We start from the raw sequence: 26326 nt of genomic DNA, 5'->3' as shown, positions 1-26326 counted from the left end.
TCGATCCCGATGTAAATAATATAAACAGCGCCCTCATATACGCTGATCCTCTCTCAACGTTTAGATTTTCTCTTCTGCACCAGTATCAACATACTAACTTGGATTTAAGCATTATTGAGAGCAGATTTAATTCAAGGACTTGCGAAATTTGCGTTTATCTAAACAATTACTTACTCAAAAAATCCCCTTTATAAGCATCGGGTTCGAGATCAGACAATGTTTACATCGGAACTTTTTACTAGAGGTAAAATTTAAACTTTCACCGTCCAAGAATTGTAAAATGGCGGGTGTGAATGCAAAGAAGAAGAAAACAGCCACTAACAGTAGTGTCAGACCCAGAAATGAAGACTCTGAATCAGAAGCCCCAAGTATGTCGGCTTCTGAAGGCTTTGACTACCTACAGAACCAGAACAAAGAGGAAAGGTTAGAGATTAGGCGAGGGTACAGGAAGCTGATGGAGCAGCTCCATGGTTAGTCTTTTCAAATCCTGCTGTTTTGTTTTCAAGATATGTCTATTTTTTACGTTTAAAGTTATAACGATATACATTGCGTCTGTTATGATAAAAAAAATGTCACAATTTTTTTTTCAAGTTATCCCCCCTGTGTCCCTTATTTTTTTTTTTTTCATTTTTGATTACTGTGCAAAAATTGACAAACTTTAAATATTTTTAAAACATGACCATTATAGAGTTTAGACTTTGGAAGCTATAGCTCTAATATTATTTTAATGTTCCTTTTTCTTGCAGATCAGAAACATGACATGATCAACCCTGAATCCACATGTCTCTCTGATGCTTTGCAAACGGCCAATGATCTGAATAAAAATGGTACGCATTTTATAATTGATCCATATTCATTGTCATGATGTAAAATTTCTGTGAATTAAGAAAGATGATATCTTGTCGTTTTCCAGTGCGGATGCCTAGAGAAGGAGCATTGGATTCTGCAACCATTCTCATGATTTCCAATTATGCTAGAATGAAAGTGGACAATTTAAAGACAGATTTTCTCAAGTTTGAGCCAATTGAATATGCAGAGAAATTGGTGAGTATAGATTCAAGTGGATATTCATAATTAGAATTTAGCATATGATTAGAGTGATGTATATGCAGGTCAGGTATAATGTACTGTTTTCTTATTTCAGATATCGTTCATAAACCAGGATCAACCTCGGCAGACGCAAGACGTTGCCATTTCAGAAAAAGGATGGGTCAGTTTGGGGGCAGCTTCACAGAAATTCTTTTTGAAATCACCAGCTTTTCATTTCATGTAATGATGTGCAATGTACTTTAAGGCATTTATCTGCATTTCACATTGAAACTAAACTTTTCTATTGAAGTATAATTTCAACTATAAATCCACATACTTGCAAAAAGTAATGCCTATTCAATATTTTAAATTTTTTTAAATATTTAAAAATTTGCAATTAAAGATGTAAATTTCAATATTTCTGACATTGATGTGTATTGAAATACACAAGGTCAGGACAGCTTTTTATTAGGTCACCTGAGTAACTCAGGTGACCTATTGCTATCCGTTTTCGTCCATCATGCGTCGTGTGTTAACATTTGAACATTTTCAGCTTCTTCTCTGAAACCACTGAACCAATTTCAACCAAATTTGGTATACAGCATCTATGGGTGGAGGGGAACAAAAATTTTGAATTTCATGGTCCCCGCCCCCCTGGGGCCTGAGGGGTGGGGCCAAAACCACTAAAATTATTGCAGTCTTTAAAAATCTTCTTCTTTGCTCCTGGACATCAAGCAGGCAAACTGTTGGCATGAATGTAATGAGCATTGAGTCCTCTACTAAAATTGTGAAATTCATGGCCCCGGGGTCAGGGGTTCTAGTGCTAGGGCGGGGCTCTATAGATAATATAGTGAAAATGCATTATTTCTTTGAAAATCTTCTTCTCTGCTCCTGGGTATTAAATAAACTAACTAAGCACATAGTTATGATGAGCAAGAATGCCTCTTCCAGATTTGTGAGTTTTATGGCCCCGGGGTCAGAAGTTCTGGTGTTAGGGCAGGGCTCTATTGATTATATTGTGAAAATGCATTATTTCTTTGAGAATCTTCTTCTCTGCTCCTGGGTATTTAATTAACTAACTAAGCACAAAGTTATGATGAGCAAGAGTGCCTCTTCCAGATTTGTGAATTTTATGACCCCAGAGTCAGGGGTTCTGGTGTTAGGGCGGGGCTCTATTGATTATATAGTGAAAATGCATTTATTCTTTGAAAATCTTCTTCTCTGCCTCTGGGTATTAAATAAACTAACTAAGCACATAGTTATGATAAGCAAGAGTGCTTTTTCCAAAATTGTGAATTTTATGGCCCCAGGGTCAGGGGTTCTGGTGTTAGGGCGGGGCTTTATTGATTATATAGTGAAAATGCATTAATTCTTTGAAAATCTTCTTCTCTGCTTTTGTGTATTAAATAAACTAACTAAGTACATAGTTATGATGAGCAAGAGTGCCTCTTCCAAAATTGTGAATTTTATGGCCCCAGGGTCAGGGGTTCTGTTGTTACGGCAGGGCTCTATTGATTATATAGTTAAAATTCATTATTCTTTGAAAATCTTCTTCTCTGCTTCTGGGTATTAAATAAACTGACTAAGCACATAGTTAAGATGAGCAAGAGTGCCTCTTCCAAAATTGTGAATTTTATGGCCCCAGGGTTAGGGGTTCTGGTGTTAGGGCGGGGCTCTATTGATTATATAATAATAATACATTAATTCTTTGAAAATATTTTCCTTTGCTTCTGGGTTTTATGCCAATGATCCAAGTATATATATATTTATGATGAAGAAAGATGCATCTAGCAAAGTGGTTTTTTTATGCCCCCAGGGTCAGAGGGGGGGGGGGCGTTGTGGGTTACATAGCTTGAAAGAAAATAAATTAATGCTTTGAAATCTGCTCTTTGGTATTAATCAACCATTTTATGATAACATTTGCAAAATTTTGAAATATGTAGCCCATGGGACAGCGGTTCCTTTAGGGTGAGTAGCACAACTGGGTATAAAGTGGAAGTGCATTTTCTCTTTGTTACTCTGATCTACCTCTGGGTATTAAGTAAATAGAGTAAGCATGCTAAGTTAAAAATTATGATAAGCAATGGTGCCTCTTTCAAAATTGTAAATTGTGAATTTCGTGGCCTCTGGTTTAAAACACGAACCAAATTTAATTGTTTGAAAGTTGTTACACAATACTCAGGTGACCTATAAGCCCTCTTGTCTTGATTGGAAGAATCAGTAAAAGTGCTGTTGAAGTTGCATAATTGCACATGATAACTGAGTAATTACAGAGCTTTGCATTTTTAATTTAGGGCTGGATCATTTGAGAGAGGGGAACCTGTGAAGAAAGTCAGACGAGTCACTGACGCTCGCAAGAGTGACAAAGAAAATGTATCTACAAGGCCACAGTCCCTAAACAGGTTAGTTTACAAAGGACATATCTCTGTTAGGACAATAAAACATGACTTCACACTTATAATGAAATCATTCTCAAAGTAAAGTAACATTCATTCCCGAAAGTTTTTAAATACATGGTGATTGACCTTACTTATATACTATATATACTCGCCTATAAGTAGGTTGTACGAGGGTTGTCCGTAAAGTTCGTGGACAACATTGATAATTACTGAAAAACATAAACAAAATATATGAAACTATTATTTTCATTAATTTTATGTTTCATTTTATAAATATGCAAGTTTTCAAGAAAAACACGGCACAATTAGTCATCTTTTTATCAGATACAAAAAAGAAACATACTCATACCCGGAGCACTAAAACGAACATTCTTGACGTTACCTGACGTCAAAAGCTAAATACGAGCATATGTATTTTTTTTCAAATTGGTCACCGTTTAACTCAATGCATTTCTTATGTCGTTTTAATCAGTCATAAAAATATGCACAAAATGTTCAGGTTTTATTTGTAAAATAATATTTAACAATGCCTGTCTCATATCTTGCAATCGTCCAACCTCTGTCCGTGTAAAGACGATTTTATTTACGGAAATACGGCAAAGTCATGTTTACGTTTAACTTACGAAATTCATTTTTGACAGCACTGCAGTGTCGGAATAATGGTTTACCTTTATACATGTCATCCTGTAAACTGTTTCTTCCGTCCGAAAATTATATATTCCACTTAAATACTACAAAATGGCTTCCTTTACTATATTTTCCCGACTGTTTACAGCATTTATGGGTCTCTGTTGGTGTTTTTCTGATGTCTACACAGAATTTTATCGCTGCTGTCTGCTCCACCTTTTCCGAAAACATCCCTTTTTCGAACAATCCCGACCCTGTCTTCATAGATTCTAACCTAGATTTCTCAGCCATTTCTAAACTTTGAACGTTCAAATTTTGCAGGTTTAAAGATGTAACTATTGTCAACCTCATAATGTAAAAGCAATCCGAATTTCCGCGGAATTTTTCAAAATACAAATGATATTTATAAAGTAATAAATAAATTTTTAATCAAAATATTGCGGTGCTCCGAATTACCATACCAAGCCTAATAATGAAGCCATAATTGTAATTATTTATTTGAAATTGAATATAATTTTACATTTTGTAATTCACATTTAGTATAGGATTATAAATATATTGATAATTAATATCAATGACACTATTTTTATTTAAATTTTAGCTTGTCCACGAACTTTACGGACAACCCTCGTATTTTTTCAGCTAATATTAAAGGGAATGACCCTTTAAGATACCAGTCTTTTTGTAACTCGCCTATAACTATACACTAATAATGAGTTTTAGTCCAAATTTCAACTCCCAAAAAACTGACTTATAGGCGAGTATATAAGGTAACATTTACCGAGTTCATAACAAATTTAAAAAGTTTGTTGAAATTTTAATAATACAATAAAAAAATATCAATAATAGGTGAGGTTATTTTTTTTCTATATAATGACCATCTTGCCATTTTAAAGCATATTTGATTGCGCCCATGACAAAAGGGCCTTATGGCATTTTTGCTAGAACAGAGAAATAACGTCATAAAGATGTGACGTTGCAGACTTACGGTGAACTTCGACGCAGAATTTTTTTAACCACGTGTTTTGACGTTTGACGCATCCAGAGTTTTTATCGCTGTTTCCAACATGTGGAATTTATTTTCATTTATAAATTAATTTAAACAATATCTGAATCTCCCAAACCACTGATTTTAATATATATAAATGAAAATATTAAGAACTGGTTTCTTAACAAACATATTTGTTATACCTTTAAAAAATTGTTCCTATACAAATCTATACGAAAAAAAGTTTAACATTTTTAATGTTTTGCTGAGCGGGCATAAAAAAATCGATGTTGGACCGCTGATCGAGTGAGATGTTGGACCGCTCGGAGAGATGTTGGACCGCTTACGTCACAGAATGGGCGGAGCTTAATTTCATTTTCATTCGTTGGTGTAAAATAGTGACAGACCTGATGTTACATTATGGAATATATTACAAAATACATGTATGTCAAAAAATATATAATAAAATGAAAGGTATAACAAAACATTTATTGACAGAGTTCTCGGGCAAAATGCGTTTCTGATAGAATAATCAACCTGTATACTCTAGAAAGATAAATTTTATTTACATATTTATATCAGATTTAGGATGCATGTTAGACAGGGGTATATTGTTAAAATATTGCAAAGGAAGATTGTCTTCCTTTTTTGAGATCCGCTCCACCACTCTCGATATACATCGCGATCGCGTCGATCACATGTAAACAATGATCCATCTGTGAATACTACTTAAACTTTTGTTAAATTGTTTGTACTAATGTTGAAACTAAACATACATCTTCTATGTTTTTACAAATTAAACAAAAATGTGTAAGAACGACAGTAAAGATGTTTGTATTTTCAATAAATAAAAAATAGGAGAGATAACTCTGATGTCAACAATCGATATAACAGGGGTACCAGAGAGGGACTTTCATTTGTATGAATTTGAATTTTCTCCCGGATTATAAAAGAGATATTTTGACCAAATAAAAACACTTTTAACTGTCAGCATAATCGCGATTTCAAGTAAATCTGATGAGAGAGAGAGAGAGAGAGAGAGAGAGAGAGAGAGAGAGAGGATGGAGGGTATAGATAAAGATATTTATATGGAGTCTATTTATCCTATATTGAGAAGTGTGAAACTCTATTGAAAAAAGTAAGTTTTCAAAACAAACAAAATAATAAAATACTCTAAAATTAAGAAAAAATCTTTTTTGTTATTTAAACTACATGTATGGCTATTTATTTTCAAGATCTCCAAATTTAATATACATGTAACTCTTTGGTACTTACGTGGTGTTTTTTTTTTTTAAAAACAGGGTTCAAATGTTTTAAGAATTATCTGCAAATTAATCCCTGAAACCATGAAGGACTTTGTCTTTCACAAAAGCTCGATCAGCATTGAATGTCTCCTAACAGATCAATTATCATGCTAAAAACCCAATTCATCACTGGACTTATAATCTCATTGCGGTTATCAGTGTAGAATGTATTGTTTAACCTGCCATCAAATTATGGATGTATATCATTATACATGTAAAAGCATATATTATGATTTTGTTTGTTTTGATTGACAAAAAAAAAAAAAAAAAAAAAAAAAAAAATCCCTATAAATCCAAGGTCGGGTTTTATTTCTTCATGTAAACGCTAACATAAAATAAAATTAAATGCTGAAAATACACGACATAAAACCACAACAACATGCATGCATTTTGTTTTATTTTGGCCGCAGTGCAGGGGATCGGGGTGTCCATTTATATTTCCGTAACATGTACATGATGTAAGGCTTTACATGGCTTAATTAGCATATCAAAGCTTCTGGCACTGGAACAGAATGGAATTCATACTCTGTGAAATTCACTTCATAAAATAAAAGTAGAAAACAAAATCATTACAATGAAGGGGATATTTTAATTAAATCATAAAATAATATGATGAATTTTCTAAGATACTTACATCACTACAATTAAAAATCTGACATTTTAAAACTCAACCAGTTCACAGACAATTGTCAGGAAATATATTATACAAAAAGTCATATTTAACTGACTGCATATTTAGGCATGGACAATTACATAATATTAATTTTTAACCCACCACTACCCCAACAAAATCTATACATTAAAATGCATGATTCAAAAGAAATTACAGGATATAGTTAATATTGATTTGTCTACTGGATATTTTTCAACCAATTTTGTTCAAAATTCTTTTAAAAAATTATGTAACTGGTTTATTTAATTTAATTCTTTTTGTATGCTTCTAAAACCATCCAATTAAAAAAAAATAACCAGATTTTGTTAATCTAAGGTGTCATTATATACATGTACATGTTAAACAAGTCTGAATTCATAGCAATTCATGATCAGTTCCAGGCTCGATTTAGGCGACTTTAAAAATGGCAATGCTCAGAATTAAAGGTACTAATATAAAATGAAGAATACCCGGTATTATGCAGTATTATTTCAAACCTACATAAAAAAGTGAATTTACAAGTTGTAGGGTTAATGGTATTGGTTGTAGGAGAGACACCCTTCCTGCGCACCTAAAAGTTGGGAAGTAAAAAATATTTATTTATTTATTTTAACTCGTGTTCACAAGAATTGTACGTTTCTGCCATTTAGATTAATTGTTACCCTACCCCCCCCCCCCCCTCCCCCAACCAACACACAAATAATCACACCAATTCATTCATTTGCTTATAAAATTTCCATTTTTTAATTGGCAAATATTAAAATATTTACTGCTAGACTGAAATAGATTTCGTGTATTCTTTATATTTTTCAAACAGCAGTGTCATTTTTAAACCTATGCAGACAGACAACCTTAAAGATGCAGTGAATCAACCGAATTTCTTTTGTATTTACTCTCTATTGTATATCGTTATAACAGTGTATCACACTTCACAGTTTTCCTATCTTTATATAAAATTTAGAAAAAAAAGAACGATCAAATAAATTTTCACTTTGCAGGAGCATTTAGGTAGCGTATTGTTGTTCCAGATATAAGGATGTATTCGCTTCAACAAAAGAATTGACCTATAGGAGAGAACAATTTCCCGGAAAAAACGACATTTAAAAATCACTATTTATTTGTTGTTTTCTACCGTATATATGTCTAAATTTTTCAAATTTGTATTTGATACCTCAAATTTATTATTTACAACTTTATAATAAACCTCCAAAGTTGACCGAAACACCATTTTGTCCATAAAAGCATTGATTTTTGCATGAATTTTGGCCTTGAAGTCCTTCAGGGCAGGCCTGCCCCTAAATAAAATTGTGATATTTTGATAGGTTAGGATGTAAGGAATAAATTAAGATAAGAATTTTTTAGGGGCACCCCTGCCCTGGGGTCGAAATTCACAAAAAACCTACAAAAAATAAGGAAACCTGATTTTCATCACCTGCTTGATATTTATGCAACTTATTGTTATAGTCAGACTAGCTCAGTTGATATAAGTGCTGACTTTTACAATAAAAGATAAAAAAAAAAAAAGTGCTGACTTTTGCACCTTGGATACTTTCTTTTTGAAGTCGGGGGTTCGAATCCACCTGGTACAACACTTTTAAACTTTTAAATTTCGCCTTTTCAAAGACTATTTAGATTTTTTATATAGATTTGTGTATTTTTCCTTCAATTATCTATCCTTTATGCATTCCCATTCTTGATATATAAGAAACACTAAAGAGATATCAAATCGTAACAATCCAATGTACAGTTCTCAGTCAAGGGGGAACGAACCTCAGTATAAGCACACTTTCTTCGAAGACAAGAATAACTCACTGTGTGTTACTCAATACAGGTATTCTTGGCAGCATTGAGCTGCGATGAATTTCAATTGTATATATTCCTTATAATTAAATCACATTGATTTTGGCTACATATTTCAGTAAATGCACTCATTTGGATTTTATTTAGGCCTATATAATTGGCACACATTAATTACATGTTTTATTATATCCACGGATAAATGGCCTAGACATGAAGAACGGAATTTCAGAGACAGTAGACACTACCTTTATAAACCATGAGAAGTAAAGACAAATATCAATTAGTACGTATGTAGATAACAAAATAAGAAAATCAATGAAAGGGTCCCTCCTTCCTCTACTAACTGAAATAAAAATTTAGAAAAAAAACAAATTATTATATGTATTTAGCCTAATGTCATTAATCGGAACGGAAATCGACAACCTTTTTGTAGAGAAAAAAAAAACCAAGCCCGGTCCTATAGGTCAGATCCCTATTTATAATGAAGTGATCCTTTTTTAAAAATTAATTTTCACATGTACGATAACTTGAGATATAGAGTTTTATACTGAATTCAGGTAAAAAAGTTACATATTGACCTATCGAGAGCAATGTTTAAATTAAAATAATTTTCTAATGAATTATGCAGGCTTATCAAATGACTCTTGCATGGATTACTAGTAAATATTTTGTTTGAGAAAATAATTGTTTTAAAAAAAACTGAATGGATGTCGCCCGCTGTTCAGGTCTCTTCCTGATGTCAGAGAAAAGCGAAATGTAAAACAAGCACTCACTCATAAATCTATACACCACTGATGAATTCATAATATATTATATACATGTATAACTATTAAATAATTATTAATAATTAAAAGAGACAATGAGATAAAAATGATATGTATTGGTAAATATTAAATATTATACAACTATTAATTACCATAGTAAAATTGCAGAAGAAAATCATTTTACGTTCACTCGGAAAACGCTTTACGTTGTTGAAAAACATGACGCCATTATGAACCTGTTAAAGTATCTTGGATAAAAATGAAGAAAAAACCTACTTAGAGTAGACGTAGAACGATAAAAATTCATATTTGGCAACTTCTAACCTTACTCTATCAAAATCCGTGAAAAACTCAAAATGTATAAAAATTGCCATAAGGGCCCTTTTCCCATGGGCGCAATCATTTATGACAAGACCATTATTGCTATGTTTGTAGATGAAGTCTTTTGAGGACACAGAGAAGAGTGAGGCCACTACAGCTGAAGTAGAAAAGCTGTTTGGTTTACTGCAGCATCTGTACAAAGAGACAGATTGTAAGTACCAACAAGTTTTACTAGTCAGACATGAACCCCGGTAAACTAACACATACATCCACATTGTGCTTGTTCATATCACATACATGTGTATGTTACGGGGATTGGGTACGTCAGACCAGTAGCTCAGTGGTTAGAGCACCTACACTGGAAGCGGGAGGTCCCTGGCTCGAGTCCCAGTCTGGTTGACATTTTCCCCCGCAGGGCTCTCGATTCTCTAAATCTGGGGCTGATATTAGGCCCCGTTCCCAATGCAAAATAGGTACCTTTTTTCCCAAAAGAAAGGTGTAAATTTCCCAATTTCCATAGCAAAATATTAATTAAAAAATAAAAGTCCATGAAACTTAATCGCAAAAAATGAAACTAAACAAAACACACTTGCAATTGAAAGTGAAACTGTACTAATATTTTATTAGTTCGCGCCAAATGCATTCGTAAACTGGTTCCGGGAACCAGGTTATTGTTTTTACAAAAATGTGTACTAATTATGAGTGCAGAGTATCTTGTCATGTAGTTTCGACAAAAAACATCATTTTGGTTTCAAAAATAGACATTTCATTTAAACATTAGTAAGCTGCACCTAGAAACATACCCACACTTCGGGATGTTCAGTCTCGTGCTGTATTGGTAAGCAAAGTTGTCCATGTGATCGAGGAAATTCGGGAATATGTGACTAGCGACTGTCCCTCGGAAAGACATATAACCACAATATCAACAATCAAAGATAGTGATGACAAAGCTAAATAAATGTACTTTCATAAATAGCCTACGTACCCATGTTTGCTCTGTTTAACTGTTTATTCAAAACCAGAGTTAACATGATGACAAAATGCTAGAAAAGCAAAATTTGAGGATTTTTAAAATGAATTTTGGTTATCCAACTTTTCCCAAAATGACGATAATTTTCCCAATTTGAATGGCCCCGGCCCCAGCCCCAAAAAGTGGTGCAGTGTTTCCGTTAACGCATATTTCTGCGTATTTTACGCATAAAAATTACTTTTGACCCCCCAAAACGTCACCTAGAGGGTCATCATGACGCAGAAGAAAATATAAAAACAAGTTTTAAAAATCCAGTTCAATATTGATTTTGTCATATAGAAAAGGATATTTTATATGTTTAATTTACATTCTGGACAACTTTCTAGGAATTAATCATTGCTTTTAGTTTAATTTCAAAGTGGCAGTGATTGAAATCGGCATTTCCACGTCAACAATCTATGAAATATTCTTCTGTACGACTTATCTTATTCTTAACAAAACCGGAAGTGTAGATAAAAATGGCGCTTCAGCATTTTCAGCATGTTCAGTCTTACATCGGCATATTTTTATCAGCTTGGCTTTGTCTAAAAGGCTAATTATGGTAATAAAAAGGTGAGGAAAGTTCAAATCATTAATAGACAGTTTTGTAAAGCAGTCAACCACTTTAAGTTGTTATCTTTTGATTGAGGTATTCACGAAACCCTTTGTAATCGGTAAAAATGTAACTGTGTACCGGTATAATAAAAGAAGTATACATGTATCAATTATATTTTACTTTCATTCTTTTAAATCTTAAATATCAATAATATGATCTTAGAAGGCAGAGCTAATGTTAGAACCGAAATCAAAACCAGAATTCATTTGACCCTCAAAAAATCTTTTTGACCCCCAAAAGTTTATATCAAAGGGTCATAATGACCCTTGGTTTTAAAAATTAGCAGAAACACTGGTGGTGTGAGAGCCCTGCCCCGCCAGTTACATGAATATAAAATATTCAGAATAGGGAGATTTTATAAAGTTTTACCATCATTTTGATTTTTATAGTAGAATGATTTTTTACGTGAAGAGACACATTTTATGTTTTCTATCATGTTTTACATGTCTTTATGTTATATATCTGCTATTTTGAGTTGGTTTTCATCCCTCAATGTTTTCTTTAAAGTTTGACATGTCTTTATGTTATAGGTAATCCTATCTGTTACTTTGAGTTTGTTTTACACCCCCAGTCTTTCAGTCAGACAGTGGAGAATATTTTCTACACATCGTTCCTTGTCCGGGTTAGTATCGGGATTTTCTGGTGTTAGATTAAGTGATTGAGTTATTAAAAATGACATAAAATTTTGCACATTTGTAAATATTTAAATATAAATATAAGTAACCAAAGGTGAAATGAATACTCAGCGTATTTATAAACCAACCACTTATTTATGCAAACAGAGTTACTACATTCGTATCATGTTTATAATGAATGTATATAATCATGAAAATGAAGTTTGAAGAAAACTCTTGAATAAAAAGAGAAATGTACTATATGTAAGAAATTTTTAAGATTATGATAAAATGTATGAAAAATGAATTTTCTGGTATTATGTTTCAGGATGGACTAGCAAAAATCATTTTGGATGATGAGAAGTTACCATTAATAGGTACAAGCTTAATTTTTAAAAAATTAAACTTTAAAATAAGTTTTTTAAATTTCTGAATACATGTATTAAATCAGTGTATTGAAGATTTTAGTTGTAATGAAGTTACATGAACAAATTATCATAAATTGCAATAGGGTGCTTTATTTTCTGATACAGCATACCTGGTAAATATAGCCACATGACAAATTAAATGTAAGGACTTGCGCCATAAGCGCCCTCTACTGAATTCCACATAGACATAAACGTTGACTAGTAAACTATAGTTAATGTGTTATTTTCCTTTTTCAGAACCAATTCAGAATCCAGAGCAGGAGAAAGTCAGGAAAAGGATGCCACACAAACAGGCAGTGGTCAGCATTACTCCTCAAGAATGGAAGGTAGGAACTAAAATTCTAAATTTAAACATGTGTATACTGATTGGTTAATAGAGAGAAAAGATGTTTTCAAAATTGTACCTTCCAAGACTAACTGCTCAGATTAGCACATGGCATTTAGAAATTTCCACAATATCAGTTTCAGACTATGGAAAGAGTAATACTTAAATGTTGATGTTCAGCATATGTAAATTAAGTTTGTATGTTATTAAATTTAATTATTACAGGAATTAATAGAGGTTTACAATATCACGGATCCGTTAATTCCAACTAGAGAGTCTGTCAAGCCAAACATAGTGAAGAAAATGAAGCATAAGTAGTTCTAACCCAGGGTCACCAAGGTTAGTGCAAGGTCATTGGTACTTAGGTCACCGTGTCCTTCAGCTTGGTTTAAAGAATACTCTGTAAATTCAGGAACAATTCTGAAGATATTGTACGTACATTTATGGAACAATCGCATTTCTGTTTTTGCCTCAGGGACCTCGCCAGAAATTAATGGGTCAGATGGACATTTTCCAGGAAATTTAAATGTCAACAAAAGTGGATCCATTTTAGTGCTCAGTCCATTCACAGTCAAAATGCATGTGCCATAAACAAGCATTGATGCTTGAGAATACCAGCAAAAGTATGTGTAAAAAGCCTAAAATCATGGACGTCCATGAAAAATAAGCAAGCTGTTAAAGGTTGGAGGCAGTGTGTTGCTTGTTGTTAAACTTTTCAGTATTTTTATCATTTTTATCAGTAGAACAAGATGTATCTTTTAATGTGTATACAGATTTTATTCAGCTGTTGAAATTTTCACTGTTGCAGTTCTTTTATAGAAAATCCAAACCCATTCCCTGTGCTCAGTTGATTTTGTCTTTGGGGAAGGAGTGGGATGGGGCTATAAATAAAATCTAGTCATTATACTTAAAAAACAAAATAGCATTGTTAGTTGGTATTAACTAAATTATGACTGGTTTTCAGTTTTATGTTTAGGAATATGAAATAGAGGCAAACAACGCTTTATGTTTTCAAGGTTTAGATACAAATAAAGGGTTTTTGTTTTAATTGATTTAAAATTAAATGAGAGATGACTCACTTAAGTAGTGGAAAAGGGCTTCTTGTTAATTTTGAAAGTTTATTACAATATACTAGTGCAACTTGCAACTTTGTTCTTTTAAATTCTGTATCATTTTAATGTGTTTATTTAGTTGTTTTATAATGTATTAGTTCATGCTATAGAAAGCCTGAGGTTGTTCATTCTGAAAATTGAAGTTACTATTTTAATAAGCACTGTTATAATACTCTTCATACTTGAAAACTGGAACGATGTCACGGAAAATTTCCAAGATGCTTCTTAATTTTGATGTGTATTTTCTTGTAAAACTAATCTTGATGTACTTTTACAATTTACCGGAATTGTGTTCAGTATCTTGAAAAAAAAAATCCATATTATGTACATGTAGATTTCAGATTATACAGGTATTTCCAGCATCTTGAAAGCCAATTGAACTGAAGGTTTTAGTGCTTTAATAATAAGGTCAAAGGCTACCTTTCATCATGAAATACAGTTGTATTTGTATATGTTATGTTTTATCATATGAGATTCTTAAATTAAGACATCTACTGAAAGTTTTTTTTTCTGTTCATATTTTTTTTGAAACTGTGGAACAATTTTCTAGATATTTTTCAGACTTTTGTATGATGTTTGAAAAAGTAAAGTTAAAATTGAATTTATGTGTCTTTTCTTTTCCTTGAAGTTATTACACTTCTTAATGAATTTTATCCATCCAATAGAAGTAATTCCATTTTAACTCAACTGGGACACTTTAATTAATTATAGTGACTTGTTCTCTCTGGCTGTTCCTCCTGTCTATTAACATTCAAACTTTTTTGAAGACCTTAATTCTACCAAAATTAGTATGTGGTATGTAGCTTATATTGGTAAAGGGTTACAGAAGTTGTGAATTTCACATGAGCCCCTTATTCTGCAATTCCAGTGGAGGAAAATAGGATAGAATTTCTCTAGAAATTTATTGGCTCAAGCTCTGTACTACTCTAGTCCTGCAGTGAATGCAATGTATGTTAGACAACAGTTGAGACACAATAATCAAAACTTTGCAGTTCTTGGCAACAAATCTTGTGGCTATATAGCCAACTACAGATGGTAGAAAAGTAAACTATGGGATTAATATTTATAGATGTAACTATTTGCAATTGTAATGGTAGCCTCACTGAAAATATCAATTATTAGAAGATGGTCTGAGAAACGTATATTTTGAATTTACAAGGCGGAGGTAAATGCAAAATTTACATGATAAAAAGTACAATTTAAATTGTCAGTTGTTTTTGACAAGCACATTTACAAAATTTTAATATAATGCACTTGCAACAGGGTATTATTCGGAGAGGTCATTCACAGTATCTCTTAGTCTAGTTATCTTTGTGTGAACTAATATGATTGCAAATATTTTTAACTTGAAACAGAATAGTAAACCCAACAGAAGAGTTTGCAATGGTACAATAATTAAAAGAATTTATTCTCAACCTTTATTCTTGATTAAAAATCTCTGAAAACATTCACACAAATATATTTTTGCTGCATGCTTATCAAAAGTCATCCTGTGCACATCTTCACAGAAGAATAGCCTGACAGTAGTGGTTAGTTCTATTTACAGAGCTTTAGCACGGCTTCCACCATTTTGCCCACTCCATCAAACACTTGGTGTACTGCTGTCTCGCACATGAAGGCTGGCGTCGTTACAATTTTGTTCTCAGAATCAATATTTACTTCCTATAAACTGTTGAGGAAACTAACTTGTCAATTAAATGAGTATAATTGTTAAATCGAATTTCTTTGAGGGATATTGTGTCTTGCATAACTAAAGATCAAATTGAGAAGACCTCTAGTTGTTTCATTTGTCTCAGGCTAGATCATAAGGATTTTAATAGAAAATCAGAAGAGCATCATGTTTTTAGAAAACATGCATATAAACAAGGTTATAGAAGATCTTCTTAGTGTTATGAGGCAAATATGGAAGGTATGCAATCTGCATTTTTCTATCCAAGAAAAACTTGTAAACTTAGAGAAAGTTATTTACTTCAGTTACTTGGAAAAATGAACTTTACTACAAATGCATCAACAGAATATTGGAAGTACACTTTAAATGTCAAACAGTACGCAAACTTAAGGATACATTAACATTTTTGTTGACATGTTTGGCACCCATGTTTTGACAGGCCCCTGCTGTACCAGCATACGGCCATTTTCCATCACTGTCCTTGTCTTGTCCTACTGTTACAGTACAACCTGAGATAGTCCTGGCTGCCAGAACAGGAGCTATACAGCATAAACTGAAAAATATGAGTACATGTTAATAAAAAGATCACCCATGGCTATCTTAAAATGTAAATACACATTATCCTTTGAAACAAAAAATTTTGAAAACTATTTTGCTGAATTTAATTTTCATTTCCTACATCTTTACACCCTAGTCAAAACTATTATAGCAGCTATATCTTTCAAACATTTTAGTAGTAAATGTACATCTTATGATTTTTCAAGTACAGTTTAATTTCAATACCTCAAACATGGATAACTTGAATACATTGCTAAGTAAAACTTTGGAAGTCCTTTAAAGTATTTTTACCCTGATATCTGGAATACTGTAAATCACTTTTTATTCGCGAGAACTTTATTTTCGCGTAATTACGCGAGACAATGTGCTAACGAAATTTTAATTTTCCTTACTTAAAGATTATATAGAGCAATAACCACAATTCGTGAAAATTTTGTCTCGCTAATCAACAGACAATGACTATCTTGTGAAAATAAGGTGTCGCGAAAATTTAGTGATCTACAGTACTTGAATGTCTCAAATTTTTTTCATTTCGATTGGGGTAGAGATAACAATGTTTGATTGTATGATATTTTCTCACCCAATAGGCTTCTTTGCAGAGTGAAATTCCTTGATGACCTTCTCCACTGATGGTTGGACTGTCATTTTATCTCCCTCAACGGCAAAGTTACTCCTGGAGTAAAAACACATTTGTCCCACTGAGTTTGAGATAACTTGTTTTCACTGAGTATTTGTTTTACAGAACAGTATATAGGTACTAAATACTAAAACATATTCGTTAAGTAAATATTAAATGTCATCAATTTTCAAAATTTTCATATGTCATCCTTTTTCTATAAATGCAATCTACCAGTTTCTAAAATACTGTATACAGGTTATTTTTGCCCAGTGTTATTTTCACCCTTTCACTCATGCAAACAATTTTGCCCTATTTTAAATTCACCCAGTCATCGTTATGTTTTGGAAATTATACTGTATTCTTTAAATTTGCCCCGTTTTAAATTTGCACAAATGAGGGTAGGGCAAAACGGGCGAAAATTTCCCTGTATACAATATTATTTAAAATCTGCTCAAATACTCAGTATGAGAGTTAAATCAGCTTATTCTAAACATGACCACTTACAGATTTTTAGCTGCGCCAAATCCTCCTGGGAAAATTATAGCATCATAGTCTTTTACATTGAGTTCACTCAGATCTTGAATTTTGCCTCTTGCAATGCGGGCAGATTCCACCAAAACATTTCTGCAGTGAACAAAATGAGAAAATAAAATAACGGTTATGGACAGTCAATGACATTAATAAGTACTAAAGTGAGCGAAACATTGCTGTCATCATGCCTTTATTCTTGTAGTCTCAAAGTTTACTAGTAGCCATCCTATAACAACTTTTTTCAGTCCAATAATATAATTACTGGATGGAAGTAATAATAAAATTTAAAAAAAAAATAATCTAAGAGTAAAACCAAGGTTTAATCTGTTCAGAATTTTTTATAAAAAGGCCTAAAACAGTGTGATTGATAATTTTACAAATAAAACTGTAAGTCAATCTGTCTGTCTGTAAAACTTTTGTTTCTGTACAATATCTCAAGAAGCCTTAGAGCTTTTGCAGGGAAATTACACATAACAATTCCCTTTGGCCTACGGAAGACCCTATTAATTTTGAGGTCAAAGGTCAAGTCATAAATTTGTAATATGTCTTTTTTAACACTTTCTTTTCAGTGCAATATTTCGAGAAGCCTTTAAGCTTTTGCAATGAAATTTCATATCACAACTCCCTATGGTCTAAATTAAACCTCTAAGATTTTGAGATCAAAGGTCAAGGTCAAATATTTTATACTTTCTGTTTGTGTAAAACATTAATTTCAGTGCAATATCTTCAAGAAGCTTTTGAGCTTTTTGCAATGAAATTTCATATCACAACTCCCTATGGTCTAAATTAAACCTCTAAGATTTTGAGATCAAAGGTCAAGGTCAAATATTTTATACTTTCTGTTTGTATGTAAAACATTAATTTCTGTACAATATCTCAAGAAGCTTTTGAGTTTTTGCAATGAAATTTTTATAATACCTTAACTCCCTATACCCCCCCCAATTTCTTGTTCCCCAGAGTCTTTAAAGTGCAGACCCCCCTATTTTAATGTAGAATAAAATCAAATGAATTTCTTTCCCCCCTTTTTTTGTACATTCAAAATGCTCACATGCTCTTGAAAGTGGGGGGGGGGGGGCTAAGTGTAAGAAAAATTATTTTGTACCTAATACAAGGACATTTCCCAGACTCTCTGAATTAGCTTGTTGGCAATGATTGCACTTACTATCATCATGAACAGAAGCCACATAATTTACAAATGTACTAATTACAATGTACTAAATGTATTCACTGTTTTTCTGTGCAGATCGAGGCGCCATATGATACCATACTGATTTATATGCATAAATGTTAGAATATTGTGACAACATGTAGGTATAAATCAAAGAAAGAATAATTAGAATACATACATAAGGTACATGGAAATAGGCATAAAATCATGCAGTTAAATGTGAATTTATAAGGCATTTTTTTGTGTAATTTTTAAAGTCATATATACATGTATACAACATAAGATTGAAAGAAATGGAAAGCATGATTATTTAGTGAATCTGCATTTAAAGAAGATAAAAAAAATTGTATCTAAAATATCATGGTTGTATAACTATAAGCTGTATTCATTACTAAAGAAGTTGAATATCATTTCTTAGATATTTCTCACACAACCCTGGGAAACAAATTACAAGAGTATTACAATATTAATGCAAGATATATCAACAAGTTACAACTGAAAAATATAAGTAAATCAGACTTGAGAAAATTACCAGTACCTTTTTTAAAGCAAAATTTTGAATCAAAACATAATTAAAATATAACTGCAAAATTATTTTGAAGCTATCTTTTTAAAAAAAAAAATGTGATAGAAGTGAATCCACAAGGATTGGTGGCCATCTATAATAACTGAAATGGGTAGATATCCTAAGCCCCTATTTATACTGTTCATGTAAATTAATTGTTTATTGAAGATGAAAAACTATATTGTTGAAAGGCAATACAGATGTACATATTTATACACTGTAATGATACATTTGATCTGAACACATGCACTAGTGACAATCCCATTAGAAAAAATGTTAAAGATCCTTTAAATACTAGAACTGCAAGAAGGATAAGGGGTTTCTTGGAAAAACAGCTTAAATTTTTACCTTTATTTAAGAAATAAGGTATCATTTTTTGAGTTTTATTGAGATGTAAAACGGGTTGGTCACGTGATCAAATCCCATAAAGCCCGAAGGGCTTTATTGAAGATTTGATCATGTGCCATCTCAATAAAACTCAAAAAATGATACCTTATTACTTATATTTACATTTGTGACTTATTCATACTTTATATTTGCCTGATTGTTACTTTTAACGTGTGAAATGCGTTAATTTTTCAAACCCAATGGCATGTATGTAATCAACTAAACGCGCGTCGACCCTTTATGACGTCACAGAGAAATTACGTCGAACGTTTATCCAAACGCACATCTATGCCTCTTGAAATACCTGTATTTACACAGTTATAAAAACGCTTGCCTTCAGTAGTGTTATATAAAGGAAAACATTTGCAAATGTAAATATATAAAGATGAGAAAGTCACAAAAAATACAATACATTTGTAACTAGAAATACATGTCTGTGATGATATTCTGCAGTATTTTGGATTTCTATTAGTCTTATGTTGTAATACTTAACATAAGGTAATACCCTGTAAACAAATATCCAATAAAAATTCTAAAGATTGTGCAGGTTATTCTGAGTTATTATTTTTTTTTTTTACATTTATTAATGTTCATGACTTATGCCAACACTTTAATTGTAAATAAATTAAATTGAATTGAAATATTTAACTCTGATAGTCCGACAATATCTAGCTATGACACTGATTTGATTGCAACCATATATTTCAAACACCAAGATTAAATTCAATTGTAATTTTAATTTCATCATTGTTTTGTGGTGTCAGTTGAGAAGCATTTTCCAATGATTTTAAAGACTTAGAAATACTGCTTGAAATAATAACACAACATCATTTATCTAACCTGTTCACTGCCATAGGCTCTCCCTTTGTGTGATCAATAGCGTGCATTTGTTCAATGTTTGGGGCAAATATTCCAACATCAGCTTCATGTCTGCTCAGATGCACCATAGCTCTGGAAATAATTTGTCTTTATGCAGAAAATGCTATGCTAAAACATCATATCAAAGATCCCAGTATAAAGAACTATTGTGCTATAATAAGTCAATACATGTAATTTATATATAAATTTTGTTTGTTTAACATCCCTTTCCAAAAATTGTTCACACAGATTGAGATGCCAACACTTGCCGGGGGAAGGCCGCAACAATTAGACCTATACTTTGCACTTAGGGACATAGAGCAGTGAGGAATTTTTTTGTGTCAGCACTAGCTATCTTGACATGGGAACTCGGTTTATACGGTTTCATCAGAGTAAACTGTCTCATGTCCTACAGTGGGATTCAAACCAGCAAGGATCAACTTCATACTCTGCAACTATTGAGTACGAGGTTTAATCAGTGAACATTGCGCCACGAGAACAACTTTTATTTTTAAGTAAATAAAATTAGGCCTACCATTTATCAATGCATCAAACATCATCGTACGTTTAAATTACAATTTTCAAAACCCATACATACGAGGATGCTTCATGAATTTCAGTTCCATCGTACACACCACAGCCCGAAAATATCTGAAACATTTAAAATAAACTAATCAGCTGACAAATACAAACTAGTTAAACCCAGAAAATCGAGATGTTTTTCATTTACAGCAGCTGAATAAAAAATTGTCTTTCGATCTCGGATTATGATGACATGTAAAAGTAGAAGTTACCAAAGCAACTTTGGGATTCTTGGCACCTAATACTGATGTCATATGCAAACAATATTTGTTCGTTAATGTCAAACTGTTGCTTCTAAGAAGCGATGTTAGCTTTCTCGACATCATTTCGGGTGACCTGTTCGCTATTTACGTGTATGCCGATCCCGATTTAATTATCAATAATTACGAAAACAGGACAAGATTGTGAAAGTTTGTCAACAATATGCGAACTGCAGTTTTGCGGGTAAGTATTTTTCCAATTTGTGATAAAAATATTTCAGTTTTGAATTGAATTAATCAATCAAATAGTCGAGAAAAGAATAATTGTGTATTATGAACAAATAAGTGTATGTTTTAGTTAATTTCGAATTTTCTCTGGTGTCAAAAGGAATAATGTCTTATCATGCCTACGGAGTAACTTTAGCACATGTCTTCTAAGTAGTACTAAAACATTGAAAAATGCTTCCATTATTATAAAAAAAATTCCACTACATCTTTAAATAATGAGAACAGTAGTATGACTAATGTAGACTTATGCAACTGTCAGACTCTAACCATGCTAACTCTGGACACTGAACTCTGTTGTTAGTAACAGCCAAACAGGAAAGGAGAAAAAGATGATTGGGCTGGTAATCGAACCCCAGACCCCTGCATTATTATTAAGCGGTAGGAACTTTATTGAATCAGAATGAACTGTCAACAAGTTAGGCTGATCGAGGTCGATATCCACATCCCTAACTGATATCTTCATCCCTAGTTAAACTTAAATTTAGTCTTCAACCCCAGAAACACACCAACCAGGTTTTGTAGGCCACTGGCAGGACTTTCGCCTGTAAAGTCCAGTTCTGGTTAATGACACCAATTGTATCAAAAAAGGAGAAATTGTGTACTTGGACTTGTACACAGATTTCTCTAGTTCCTGGAAGGAAGCCATCACATACTGTAATCTACTGTCCGTGTATTGCAATCCACAACACATTTGTGAATTTTAAATAGTAATGCAATCAGGTGTGCATACTATTAGTTGTGCATTAAACCAATAAATAGTGTTTCCTATTCGAACCTGAGGAAAAATAGATTTGCAATTGCAAGCTGCATGTAATATTTATTTTGTTTACATTGTGACTGAATAGTCTACCTTGACCATAATGGCTTTGGACAATTCAGAAGTTGTCATAAAGACATGTAATTATGAATTTTATTTTCTTTCAACAGGGAATCTTAAACCCCTTGAAGTCAGCATCTTCCAGACCTACAAGGAAGACATGGTGCGAGACCAGGAGGTTTATCAGAACCACAGCGCATCTTCAAACCCTAACAGCCAATCAGAGGGCTCTGTCAGAGGAGGTTACCATGGTTACAAGACCAGTTGATATGCTCTCGGAGGAGGAACAAATGATGAAAGAGTCAGGTAAATCAAATTATCAGGTTCTTTAAAATTATCATGAAATTGATCAAAATAGAAGGAATATGAAAAGTCAATTGTCAATGCAGTACCGTAAATCTTCATTTAATCATGTAATATATTTTTTCTTCCTGTAGTTGCCAAATTTGCATCAGAAGTGATCAAACCTTTGGTCAGAAAGATGGATGAAGAATCTCAGTGTGACCCCGCTGTACTCAAGGCTTTGTTTGAAAATGGGGTGAGTCCTATCTTATAACCAGATTCAATCACATGTTTGTAATTCAATTTATTAATTCAAAATTCATGAAATTGTAATGTCTTTTCTACTGTAGTTGATGGGCATTGAGATTGGCTCGGAGTATGGTGGTACGAACTCCTCGTTTTTTGTGGCAAACTTGGTGATTGAGGAGCTGGCTAAGGTAGACCCCGCCATCAGTGTCATGGTGGATGTCCAGAATACCCTGATAAACACCCTCATCAAGAAACTGGGGACCGAGGAACAGAAACAGAAATACCTCACCAGGCTAGCCACAGACATGGTAGGATTAATCACTTATGTAATATTTTGTTTATAATGTTTCTGAAAGAAATTCAAAATGCACACAACTTCAGTTGACTGAAGCAGCCTTTAAAGTGGCAGTGTGTTGTATTTTATGGAGTCACACTGCTACTAGCACTAGTGAACTCCTTAAGCTAAGTGGTAGAGCATAAGATTTCAATTTTCATGCTATAAGTTGAAGCCATGTTGTGGACCTGCTGAAAGTCAATCATTTCATTTTTGACATTTTGCTCATACATGTGTAACCGGTAACCAATATTCTAAAAATACCCGGTACCTTTTTTAAAAAAATTACTTTGATCATACATAGGTAAGCATAATTATATTGTATTTAGGATGGATGAGCCTAAGCCTTCTTTGAAAAAATGGTTAGGGATGGGTATCTCCAAAAATTTCGTATCACGATATATCACGATTTTTCTCCACAATATCACGATAATATCATGATATTTTTAAAAGCAATTTTTACAATGATTTTATATGAAAAGTCATTATTTTTCTAAAAAATATGCAAGAAAAACAAAATTTTACTTTCTTGAAATTTTTATGCATATAAAATCAATTATGTTGGACGGTAAGATGACGTTCTTTTCACTTTTTACATTTTTTATACTTTCTGTAATTGTAATTTGAAAGATTGATCAAATAAATTAATAATTTCTGGACTTTATAATATGTGCTTAAGACCGGTATTTACGTCTCCGTATCACAATACGTATCATGCAACAAAAAATCGCGATATACCGGTATACCAATAAAATTGCACATCCCTAAAAATGTCCACCTTTGATCTGAAAATTTAAAAAAAAATATTGCAGAAAAATTATGCTTTATCTAAACTCTAAAGCTTTATCATTATTTCTTTTTAACTTCTCAGGTGGGCAGTTTTTGTTTATCGGAGGCAGATGCTGGATCAGATGCCTTTGCCATGCGTGGAGCAGCAGTAAAACAAGGAGATTACTACATCCTTAACGGAACAAAAATCTGGATTACCAATGCTGAACATGCTGGGGTTTTCTTAGTCATGGTCAATGCTAACCCAACAGCTGTGAGTTTAACAAATCTTTATTTGACTTGTCATGGTAAAATATGCCTTTTTTAAAAAGATTCCAGAGCTACATTTAAATTGACAGAGATTTTTTATTAAGGTTCAAGATCCATCATCTCTTCACTTATTTAAACTTTTGACAAAACTTGCCATCTAAATTAACAATTTAATAAAGAAATAGTAGACTAGTCATTTATTTGTTAGAGTTATCTCTCTTGTCAGTGTAACAAAGAACCTTAATTTAACTGTTATTAAAGTACCTGGAGGCCAGTATGCACATGAACTGGTTTGTTGATTTATGGAAAGGATACAAAACCTATAGAAATGTTTTCCAGGGTTACAAAGGAATCACCACTTTCCTAGTGGACAGAGACACAGAGGGGCTGAGCATCGGGAAGAAGGAGGACAAACTCGGAATCCGGGCATCAAGCACCTGTCCTGTACATCTAGACAATGTCAAGGTCATTTACTTACAGTAGCATCCACATATCTTCACCCTTTTGTTGATAATCACCATATTAAAGAAAGTTTCAGAAAATACATTTATCACTGGTCTAGATTTTAACAATTTATTTTAAATTCTTTGATCATTTTTGAATTGTACTGTAATTGTGGCATGCTTCAGGTTCCTGCAAGTAATATTCTTGGAGAGTTTGGCATGGGGTACAGATATGCCATAGAAATGTTAAATGAAGGAAGGATTGGGATTGCCTCTCAGGTGAGTATACAGTAAAACACACATAAAGTAAACAAGCTTATAATGAATTGACACTTACAGCGAAGTAATTTTCATTACCCATGACCATAAAATATAACAGATATAACAAAGCAAAATCAGTCGTTCCTGGTGCTTTGTTATACTAAGCATGTTTTACTGTACATCAGAAGAAATCTAAGGTGTTTGAAAAACAATTGTAGAAAAAAAAATCAATATTCAATAAACAAATTTTCTGTGATGTTTTCAGTATTCAATTATAAATTGATTGATAAATCCAATATTTTAGATGCTGGGCTTGGCAGAGGGTTGTTTTAATGCTACAGTTCCTTACACATTGGAAAGAAAACAGTTCGGAAAAAGAGTATTTGATTTTCAGGTATGCCACCTTAAGAAAATGGCTCATTGAAAACAAACAGGAAATGACATCACATTGATATTGATGTAATTGAAAATGAATTAAGATTATATTTCACATTCATTAATGATTCCATAGACATGTATTACATGTACCACATGGCGTATTTTAGGGTATGCATCATCAGATAGCTCATGTGGCGACACAGATTGAGGCCTGTAGATCACTTGTTTATAATGCTGCCAGGAAGAAAGAGGCGGGACAACCATTCCTTAAGGAGGCTGCTATGGCAAAATTATATGCATCTGAGGTATATGTACTGTAAAATTAATTACACATTTTAATAGTGAATTGATTCCTTTCTATATTAATATTTATTATTCTAAAACACCATTTATTGCACAACTTTTTGATAATTATTTTGTCTGATTGCTTGTAGTTGGCCACTCTAACAACATCTAAGTGCATTGAGTGGATGGGAGGGGTGGGCTTTACAAAGGATTATCCTATAGAAAAGTATTACCGGGACTGCAAAGTGGGCAAGTATTCCTTAAGATTTCTTTGAAAAATTTTGCAGTGCCATACTTATTCCTTTCAACACCTGGGTATACCTTTTTAACCAAAAAATTTAATTATATTGTAATAGAAATTTCATTTTTAGGAACCATTTATGAAGGGACATCAAACATTCAGTTGAACACAATTGCCAAATGTCTAGAAGCTGAGGGGTTTTCAGGAAACTGAAAAAACACAAAAAACATGATTTATATTTATATCATTCTAACTTAACAAGAGCGGATGGGATGACCTTTGACGAGGAACAACCCAGTTGCCTACAACATACTTGTGTTAGTCTGTTGAAGTCTGACTTTGTCTTGTTATTTGCTGTGATACACGTTACATTGAACAACAATCAATATTAAAACATATGGTCAGTCAAGACATATTTTCAACTAAAGGAATGTAGCTTACGTTTTATGAATCTCCAAATCCTGATTGAGATTGATGGGATAATCATAAAGATTCAATGGTTTTACTTTACCATTATTATTCAGGAAGAGTTTAAACATTGTATGAATTAAGTGTTGTTGTTGTTAGCATCTCATTGCCTGGAAA

General features: G+C 32.7%; 3 protein-coding genes across 3 annotated transcripts; 2 read left to right on the top strand and 1 right to left on the bottom strand.

Moving 5' to 3' along the window:
- The first annotated feature begins 250 nt into the window (after positions 1 to 250).
- On the top strand, positions 251 to 14589 carry LOC134235435 (EP300-interacting inhibitor of differentiation 3-like). The gene is given in 11 exon segments (XM_062717567.1): positions 251 to 470; positions 747 to 827; positions 914 to 1044; positions 1145 to 1269; positions 3324 to 3406; positions 3409 to 3431; positions 9999 to 10095; positions 12040 to 12131; positions 12452 to 12500; positions 12789 to 12877; positions 13102 to 14589. Coding segments are annotated over 11 exon segments (1053 nt in total). The 5' UTR covers positions 251 to 280; the 3' UTR covers positions 13195 to 14589.
- An 803-nt stretch (positions 14590 to 15392) lies between these two features.
- Positions 15393 to 21291, bottom strand: LOC134235433 (glutamine amidotransferase-like class 1 domain-containing protein 3, mitochondrial). The gene is made up of 7 exons (XM_062717565.1): positions 21138 to 21291; positions 20942 to 20994; positions 20326 to 20436; positions 17339 to 17458; positions 16796 to 16888; positions 16054 to 16210; positions 15393 to 15650 (listed from the first exon to the last, which is right to left on the bottom strand). The coding sequence occupies exons 1-7, from the start codon at positions 21249 to 21251 to the stop codon at positions 15525 to 15527; spliced, it is 774 nt and encodes a 257-aa protein (XP_062573549.1). The 5' UTR covers positions 21252 to 21291; the 3' UTR covers positions 15393 to 15524.
- On the top strand, positions 21246 to 26114 carry LOC134235434 (short/branched chain specific acyl-CoA dehydrogenase, mitochondrial-like). The gene is made up of 11 exons (XM_062717566.1): positions 21246 to 21369; positions 22341 to 22536; positions 22668 to 22768; positions 22863 to 23069; positions 23967 to 24137; positions 24473 to 24598; positions 24763 to 24855; positions 25142 to 25231; positions 25383 to 25520; positions 25650 to 25749; positions 25872 to 26114. Exons 1-11 carry the CDS (start codon positions 21349 to 21351, stop codon positions 25952 to 25954), a joined length of 1326 nt encoding a protein of 441 aa, XP_062573550.1. The 5' UTR covers positions 21246 to 21348; the 3' UTR covers positions 25955 to 26114.
- Positions 26115 to 26326: the final 212 nt, after the last annotated feature.

Source organism: Saccostrea cucullata, unplaced genomic scaffold, assembly GCF_032062105.1.
Source record: "Saccostrea cucullata isolate Sc308-1 unplaced genomic scaffold, CSIRO_AGI_Scuc_v1 ctg446, whole genome shotgun sequence".
Taxonomy (NCBI): domain Eukaryota; kingdom Metazoa; phylum Mollusca; class Bivalvia; order Ostreida; family Ostreidae; genus Saccostrea; species Saccostrea cuccullata.
Note: the sequence above shows the minus strand (reverse complement) of the source record. Positions and strands in the feature narration are given on the sequence as shown.

Bases quoted from the DNA above. Each gene is read 5' to 3' on its own strand.
- LOC134235434 (XM_062717566.1), top strand. From the start codon at position 21,349: ATGCGAACTGCAGTTTTGCGG. The intron at 25,521-25,649 runs GTATATGTACTG...GATTGCTTGTAG, and splicing joins CAAAATTATATGCATCTGAG to TTGGCCACTCTAACAACATC. The intron at 25,750-25,871 runs GCAAGTATTCCT...TTTCATTTTTAG, and splicing joins TTACCGGGACTGCAAAGTGG to GAACCATTTATGAAGGGACA.
- LOC134235433 (XM_062717565.1), bottom strand. From the start codon at position 21,251: ATGATGTCGAGAAAGCTAACATCGCTTCTTAGAAGCAACAGTTTGACA. The intron at 20,995-21,137 runs GTAACTTCTACT...TAAATGTTTCAG, and splicing joins AGAATCCCAAAGTTGCTTTG to ATATTTTCGGGCTGTGGTGT. The intron at 16,889-17,338 runs GTAAGTGGTCAT...TTTTTACTCCAG, and splicing joins TTTGGCGCAGCTAAAAATCT to GAGTAACTTTGCCGTTGAGG.